The sequence below is a fragment of the Telopea speciosissima genome, chromosome 10, assembly GCF_018873765.1.
Source record: "Telopea speciosissima isolate NSW1024214 ecotype Mountain lineage chromosome 10, Tspe_v1, whole genome shotgun sequence".
Classification (NCBI taxonomy): domain Eukaryota; kingdom Viridiplantae; phylum Streptophyta; class Magnoliopsida; order Proteales; family Proteaceae; genus Telopea; species Telopea speciosissima.
This window is the reverse complement of record NC_057925.1, coordinates 54,970,876-54,978,358: the sequence shown is the minus strand read 5'-3', so window position 1 is coordinate 54,978,358 and position 7,483 is coordinate 54,970,876. Positions and strand designations below refer to the sequence as shown.

The following is a 7,483-nucleotide window of genomic DNA, read 5'->3' as shown; positions in this document are numbered from 1 at the left end:
ACCCCTTTTGACTGTTAAACCACCAGAACCCCACCACCACCACCACCACCCCCCCCCCCCCTAGGCAGACAGGTCAAAAACTAACCACACACAGACAGACAAACCAGTAATCTCTTTTTTTTTCTCTCTTCCCCACTTGAAAGTGAATTTAGCACTGACTTTCTTTTACTATCACCACCACCTGCCATGCCCTGTAACTCTCTAATGGTTACTGTGCTTTTTCCCCCACTCATCCCTGGCTTTTAACTTTTAATTTTTTTTAACATCACAAGTTAAAAATAAAATAAGATAAAAGAACTAAGGTTGTGTAATCAACAAAACAGCCTTTTTTTCAGTAAAATCATTAGCAGTTGCAGAAGTAGCAGAACCAACAACAAAGACATCACATGCCAAACAACTTCAGATCCTTGTGATGATATCAAACTTCAAATTTCTTTCCCCTTTTTTTTTTTTCTCTTTCTTCTTTTTATTTCTTTCTTTCTTATGTTACATCACTGCCTCCATGAATGTTCTCCATCACAAATTTTTGTTATCTCTCTCTCTCTCCCTCTCTGGACCCTAAAATCATAATTACAACTGAACAACCCCCCGTCCCAAAGTCCTCCCAATATGATTATTTTGACTATTCTCCAGTTTCATCTTCTTACAAAAAGAATAATCTCATCCTCATCCAATGATTAACCAAAAAATATATATAGAAAAGAAAAAATCAAATAGTCCACTAACAAAAGCTATACTCTTTCACCAAGTCACTTGGGCAAGTTTGTCCTGCAATAAAACCACCAAAATATCATTTTAGTTGAATGTCTCTTAAATAGTTTGAGCATTTGAGGGACTTAAAATTTTCTGTTAAGCACCAAGAATCACCCTTACCTGATAAGAACACATCTTGAAGGACCCAAAAGTAACTGTTACCATCCAAGTATTTGCTAACTAGATTATGTCTGATGAAAACAATTGTAGACTGCCTTGTGTATTGGGCTGATTATCACCAAAACTGAAAATATATACATCTGTTGAATTAAAACAAAAGACACTGACGATTAGATAAATAACCGAGATCAAAGATCAGATATTTTATTAGTACGGTTACAATGGTCTTAATCGAAAAGGAAAGAAAGAAAACGACCAACCTTTTTTGGCTTGTGGGGGACGGAAATGTCTCCGTCAGACCGTCACCCCTTCAATACAAGAGTGAGTGTTTCTTTGAGACAGCCTGCAACCGGGGACCAAATAACAGATGAGAATAAGAATAAGCAATTTCAAGTAAAAGAAATGTAATTTACAACAACGCTTTCAGATTATATGCAGAGTACATATTCTATTGGAGACATGAAGGTGCTGCCAAAAGACACACCATCCGGTGTGAAGTGAGATTCCTAAATAGATGCAGCTTCAGGATTTAAACACTCGATATGGGGCCACATCGTTTAGCCAGAATGCAACCTTGGTGTCGTCACTAGCTAGCTACTTTATTTACTGAGATCATTGCCCCAAACAATAAAAATGATAAAAGAAAAATATAACCAAATCTACGTAATTGGTTAAGTAATCACCTGATTGAGAAAGGAGAAGTTCCATGTTTGGACTTCAAAGGATTGATGAGAGTTCTTTAGCTGAATCCAATGATTCCATGAAAGTCTGGTTATACAACATAATAAACACTCCAATTATGAGAAACATTCACAAGAAGTCAAGAATTGGCTGAAATGTTTCCCATGTTTCGATACTTTACCTTGATAAGAAAAAAAAAACAATAGTAATTCCTTCAATTCTTCGAAGATCGTCTGAATACATAGAAGGGAAGCATTCCCAAGCGCAAAACTGTCTATTTTATTCTCTCTGTAGACAAATCCGTGGCTTCCAAGAAATCAATACGAGAGGAAAGTTCAGTGATGAAATAGAATTAATAATAAGAGGCAGAAAAAGTTAATGCTACACATACACAGAGAGAGAGAGAGAGAGCAAGCATACTTGAATTTGGGTCTTTATTTGTTCCTTCCAGCATTCAAAAGAAACTAAGTTCAGTGTATCCATGTGAGTATGGTAACAGCTCTTCTACCTCAATTCTGGAACTAGAGCAACTCATGCTTTTCTTAAAACGGCTACGGCTGATGGACTCGACTTCAGCTGAGAAAATGCTATAAACTGGTCTATGATCCGAGAATCTAGACTCCCCACGAACATATGATAATTGATGGAGGCCCCTTCCATACCACAAGATGCGATCACACCTTCACACCCAAAAGAGAAAAGGCTAAATCAAGTCCCCAAATATTTTAGTTAGAATATTCAAGTTCAAGGTCTTCTGTGTGGTGCCTTGTTTGCATAAATTCCTTCATACTAGAAAGTAAAGGGGGTTTTACCACGCAGGTGTTCGTCGCTTCTCTTTAGGGTGCATGTCATCCCCTGCATATCTGTCTGAATTGTTTGAATATTTGTAGGTGGGGGGAAAATATATCCTTCCCTCATTCCATCCGTCGAATACACGACCTCGTCTCTGTTCTAACCGAAGCTGCTAAGAAATTTGTCAAAGATTCAGATTGACAGATTGTTCTATCTTAAAAGAATGCATAGAACATGAAGAGTACATGAGGCAAGGATAAGTATCATGCCTGATCATTTTCTAACAATGCCCTCCAGTTGTGCATCTCCACAAGAGCCTTTGCAGAGCGATAAGTTAGAGCAATTCGGTAATTCAAATCCCCAAGCCATATAATTCGACTGCACAAGAGGAGCATCAATTAGAAAATTCAAAAATCAGTAAAACATTTACTTCTTAATTATCCCCTTTAGACCAAGCACTGAAAATGTTTCAGATAACCTGATGATTTGGGGGAAAAGGGAAAAAGAAAGAGGATTTACATCAATTTAGAGAAAAGGAAAGAGAGGACTGGCTTAATAGATTGGCGAATAAGAGTCTTACTCATGATCGAGGATTGTTTCAGGCGATTTCTCATCCCCTACTCTTTGAACACGTGGAAACCTTGTCTTCCTCAGGATCTCCATGACATCAGAGTTTCTTCTTAGTTCATCACCTTCTTTCTGTCCAGAGGTTAGATGACTACAGACGAAGCAGAAGCTAGTTTGGTGTACAGACATGCTGATCGAGATTGAGCCCTGGAAAACCCCAAAAGTAAATTTTCCTTGCTTAGTTCCATGAAATCGCTTCTTGTAATTCCAGAAATCCTACCTAAGGGGTGTCAAAGCAAGAAAAAGTAATAGTCTGATTCATGTAAACAGTGTACCTTGTTTCCAAGATAACCCATCAATCCCCTGCCTACACATGAAACTTTCATATTCCGTACATCATCCCTCAGGTCACTCCTCACCCAGATTGTGAGAAATATCCCAACCATTTGCTTACTCGCAACTAGGCAGTACCTTGAGTGCCCAGATGGTCTCTCTCTGTCCTCCATGGATGTGGAACCCCCATAGGACATTGGTGAGAAGATGGTACTCGGGGAATCCGTAGGCCCATTTTCATCATCAGATGAACCCCATCTGGAATTGGGATCATAATCACTCGGCCTGTGACCGAAAATAACCCGATCGCATACACTGAATCGTCGATCAAGCCGGGGATGCAGGGTTGAAATGTCATAGTCCATTCTCATGCTACGACTTGTCTGGAATGACCGGCGCGGTAGGAAAGAAGAGGCCTTCTGTCTCATTGAACCTTCAAAATCTGCAACCGATTCTACAATTGGATCAGGGATTGGAGAAGGCGTGTGGTAACCTGCGCTTCCGCTGGTGCCAGGGATATTGTTAAGAGTCCTTCGGATGAGAGCCTGCCACTTCCTTGCAGGTCCATTGTCTTCTGAGCCTAAAACATTCCCGGCATTCAGGGGAACAATTTCTTGAAATCTGGAGAATGGGATCACAACAGCTTCCATTAATCTTGTTACAGTAGCATGGCTACAGAAGATATGAAAATTGTGAAGGAGAATAAGTTATCAACAGGACTGTCAAAACATACCCAAGAACATAAATATCTGCAGGAGGTGAGGTGTGGAGCCAATCTTCAAGATTCAAGTAACTAGGTGGTGATTTTCCACCCACATTCCATGTAGCTACAAAGATCCTACTCCCACATGAAGAGAAAAACTATAAAAATCAATTCATGCAGAAATGAATCAAATAAGAAAACTTCATATGAGAAGGAACATACCTGTAGTTCTGCACATCTGTAACCTCAGCAGTATCAACATCAATCTTCCCCCGACGGAACCGATCAGAGCTCCTGCTCAATCTCTCTGTGCATCCAAAGGAGAAATAAATCAAATATTGAAATTATATAAGGAAAAAATTAGATGAGCTTTTTTTTTCTTCTTAATTTCCTAATTTTCTAGGTGCGTTTCAAAGCTACATGTTTAGTCCAATACTGAACCAGTTTTGCTTTTCTTGATCGTGTATGCCTCCCTCTCTGAGAAGCTGTTCCTCGGTTCTTCATCACCACCTGAAAAAGGAAAACCGTGAACATGAGTACATGACTACAAAACCCAACGGGAAGATTCCGGGCGAAATCCAATGAGGGAGAAGAATGACGTGTTAAGTCGTACTGAAAAAATCAGAAAGGAATGAAGTTGGGAACTTTGTTGCAAAAATAAAACTAATTTTTCTTTAGGGTATTGAGGCTAAGATTCCTAGAACCGAAACCCTAATTTCTTTACATAAAGAAGAAACCATATTGTCCGAACAATCAATAGAACCCAACTCAGGAAAAAAAAAATCCTGAAGGTGAATGAGATTCAGATTTTTAAAAAATAATGATAAATATTATCAAGAACCCACCTCCGTAAACAATATCATCAGCGTGAAAGTCTTCAGCTTTACTCTTGATATTGAACCATTTCCTCACAAGAGTCTTGGACCATGAGAGCTTCATTGGAAGGAAAAAGAAATAGAAGAATCAGAAATCTGAAAAAAAAATATTGAGAGAGAAAAATGAAAAGGCAAAATGGAGTTGCAGAAGAAGAGATACTAGTAGCATTCTCTTAATACCTTGCTTTTCTTCGAGTTCCCATCTCTCATTGTTTCACTAATTCTACATACAGCTTTGTACTCCTCCTTCTGTAATTTCTGTTACTTAAGTATTCTCAGTTGTGTTTATAATGAACCCAGAAATAAGTCCAACGATGTACATCATCAGAGCTCATATTTCCGATCTCTAGGACAGGAGAGCAGAACAAACAGACATGAACAGAAATGGGCTTGAAGGTGCTTAAGGAGTATGCCACAATAAACGAGAAATAGTTTCTACAAACTACTGTAGAACCAGAGTAAATGGATGCACGGTAAGACCAAGAAACCCCAAAAAAACTAATCAAAACTAAAAGCGAATACTCAGGAATTAGAGGAAAAAGAACCCCAATTTATGGGTTCTCTTCCAAAGAGAGTTGAGGATCAAAGTGAAGAACTCAACTATATGTTTCTCTGGATCTCTGGTTTTCTCAGTCAAACAAGATCACTACCTCAAAAGGAGGATGGAAACAAAGACAGAAACAACAAATGGGCACTACCCTCGCTCAGTTCATTACCAAAAGAGAACCAAAGAAAGAATAGAAAGGAGAAGAGAACGTCCCAAATTCATAAACTGAAAGAACAGGACAACACTGTAACGCGTGGAAGTGGGAAGGAGATTCTGATTTGTGAAGGTGGAACAAGACAATGTAGCAGCAGACATAAAGAAAAGAGAGAGAGAGAGAGACAGAGAGGTCTTCTCTCTTCAAAACCTCGTTCTTGGTCCAGCAAAGTATCGAATTTGAAGAAGAGAATAAAGTGCAAGGAAGCTCGGTCTCGAGGCTTTTTACCACAAATCCAAGGCTATGCCAACATGGGCATTGGATATATCGGTCACACCCCCAACATAAAACTGCCCGAAAAGCTGCCCGCCCCTTATAATCTCTGTCCCTGATTCTCTCTGCACCATCTCTACCAGCGGTTAGCAAAGTTAAAAGTCATGTAAGCCCCTGGGCTGTACGTACCCCTTCTTCCCTTCCCTCCCATTTTGGTCTTCTGTGAGAAAAAGCAGTAGTTATAAAGAAGAAAAAAGATAAAGGTCATGTATGTATGAAGAGTTTGTTTTTCTCTTTCTTTGTTTCTTTCTTCCCCTTTCTTTATTTCTTTTTAAATTTTTTTTTTTCTATAAGAAAACAAAACTAAGACCAAATCTGTTTTTGGATGTGTAAAACCATATTTGATTTGCAAGGGAATGTTTGTAAGGGAATTTTTTTTGTAGGTTTGGAGAAGAATGTGTGGTTCTCCAAGCAATTTTGTTGGGTCTTTGCTTGTAAGGTTTCTTGGATTTAACTTTAGAGCTATTGTATCTTCTCAAAATTTTCAAAATTTACCTTTTCTTTGTTGAGAAATGTGTAAATTTGTTCCTCTTCATAGTTCAAATTAGAGTCTGGATTGCATAAATGTAGGGAACTTGTTAGGTAATTTAGAGGTTCTATTTTGACTCTTTCTAGACTCATGTCTAGAGAAACTTTGGGAAGTTGTTCCAATTTGGTGTTTTGTGGGTATTTTAATAGATTTAGTTCTTAGGAGCTACAAACATTCTGTCCCCATGGTTTAGGGAGTGCCTCATTGTGAAGGTCCCTAAAATGCCTTGGTGTAGGATCTTGTTGGGCCATCCCCCAGTTCGTTACCCTAAATAAGCTCAAGTGTTCCACTCACTCACCCCTACTAGGCTACTACCAACCAGGCTTTCGTCTGGGAGATTGTGTAACTATCTGTTCCCCCCACCCCCAACCCCAACCCCAACCCCAACCCTAACCCTAACCCTAACCCTAACCCTAACCCTCCAAAATGCCTAATTTGTTATCTTATCTTGGAATAACAAAGTAAGATCTTGGTCTTAGCTTTCTTAAGTTTGAAATCTCCCTTGACTAAAACTTAAGACACATGCCCCATGTGGGAGACTGTGTCTAGTGCCCTTAGCTTAGTCTTAATTTTCATATTTCTAGGGTTTGAAGCAATCAATTAGGGTATTAGTTTTATCTGATTAAGATTTAAACTATGGTGTTGACGGCAGAACTCATCAAGACATGGCCCCATGGACTAGCCCTTGTCTAGTAGAGTCTTAATCCTCCCCCCCCCCCCCCAACCCCACCCCACCCCACCCCACCCCACCCCAAATTAGAATCACTAACAGCTCCTCTCCTCAAAGCATCTTCTTTCCACCACCACTAAGGCCCCTAACCCTAGTGAAGCTTCCACTAGCTTTGATAGGTATCTGGGTCCCCTATACCTAAATGAGTTGTCCTCCCCTGTCAATTCTTTTATATCATATTTCTATGGAGTGGACTTCTATATTTGCATTCTCCATCAGTCATCAAAGCTATCAATTGTAATCAGCCTAGAACCAATGAGTCCTATAAGGGTAGTAGATGAAATATGCTTTTATTTCAATTCCATTACAATGTGTCAATAAGATCAAAAAGTGAAAGAGTTTGTAGAAACTATTGAATAAAGAGAA

At 39.2% G+C, this 7,483-nt stretch overlaps 1 protein-coding gene across 2 annotated transcripts; it reads right to left on the bottom strand.

Annotated features, from left to right (window-relative positions):
* Window positions 1-306: 306 nt before the first annotated feature.
* Window positions 307-5,276, bottom strand: LOC122642978 (type IV inositol polyphosphate 5-phosphatase 7-like). 2 transcript variants are annotated; one of them, XM_043836606.1, is made up of 15 exons: window positions 5,005-5,276; window positions 4,795-4,882; window positions 4,391-4,459; window positions 4,172-4,256; window positions 3,980-4,084; window positions 3,249-3,867; window positions 2,927-3,120; window positions 2,616-2,724; window positions 2,367-2,515; window positions 1,971-2,234; window positions 1,736-1,860; window positions 1,557-1,641; window positions 1,134-1,216; window positions 874-1,013; window positions 307-768 (listed from the first exon to the last, which is right to left on the bottom strand). In XM_043836606.1, exons 1-10 carry the CDS (start codon window positions 5,032-5,034, stop codon window positions 2,009-2,011), a joined length of 1,674 nt encoding a protein of 557 aa, XP_043692541.1. In that variant the 5' UTR covers window positions 5,035-5,276; the 3' UTR covers window positions 307-768; window positions 874-1,013; window positions 1,134-1,216; window positions 1,557-1,641; window positions 1,736-1,860; window positions 1,971-2,008. The 2 variants fall into 2 exon arrangements, with proteins under 2 accessions (XP_043692541.1, XP_043692540.1); XM_043836605.1 differs by having other exon boundaries at window positions 1,557-1,860.
* Window positions 5,277-7,483: the final 2,207 nt, after the last annotated feature.

Bases quoted from the DNA above. Each gene is read 5' to 3' on its own strand.
- LOC122642978 (XM_043836605.1), bottom strand. From the start codon at position 5,034: ATGAGAGATGGGAACTCGAAGAAAAGCAAG. The intron at 4,257-4,390 runs GTTCAGTATTGG...TTGGATGCACAG, and splicing joins GATCAAGAAAAGCAAAACTG to AGAGATTGAGCAGGAGCTCT. The intron at 3,121-3,248 runs GTACACTGTTTA...GGGGTTTTCCAG, and splicing joins TGGGTTATCTTGGAAACAAG to GGCTCAATCTCGATCAGCAT.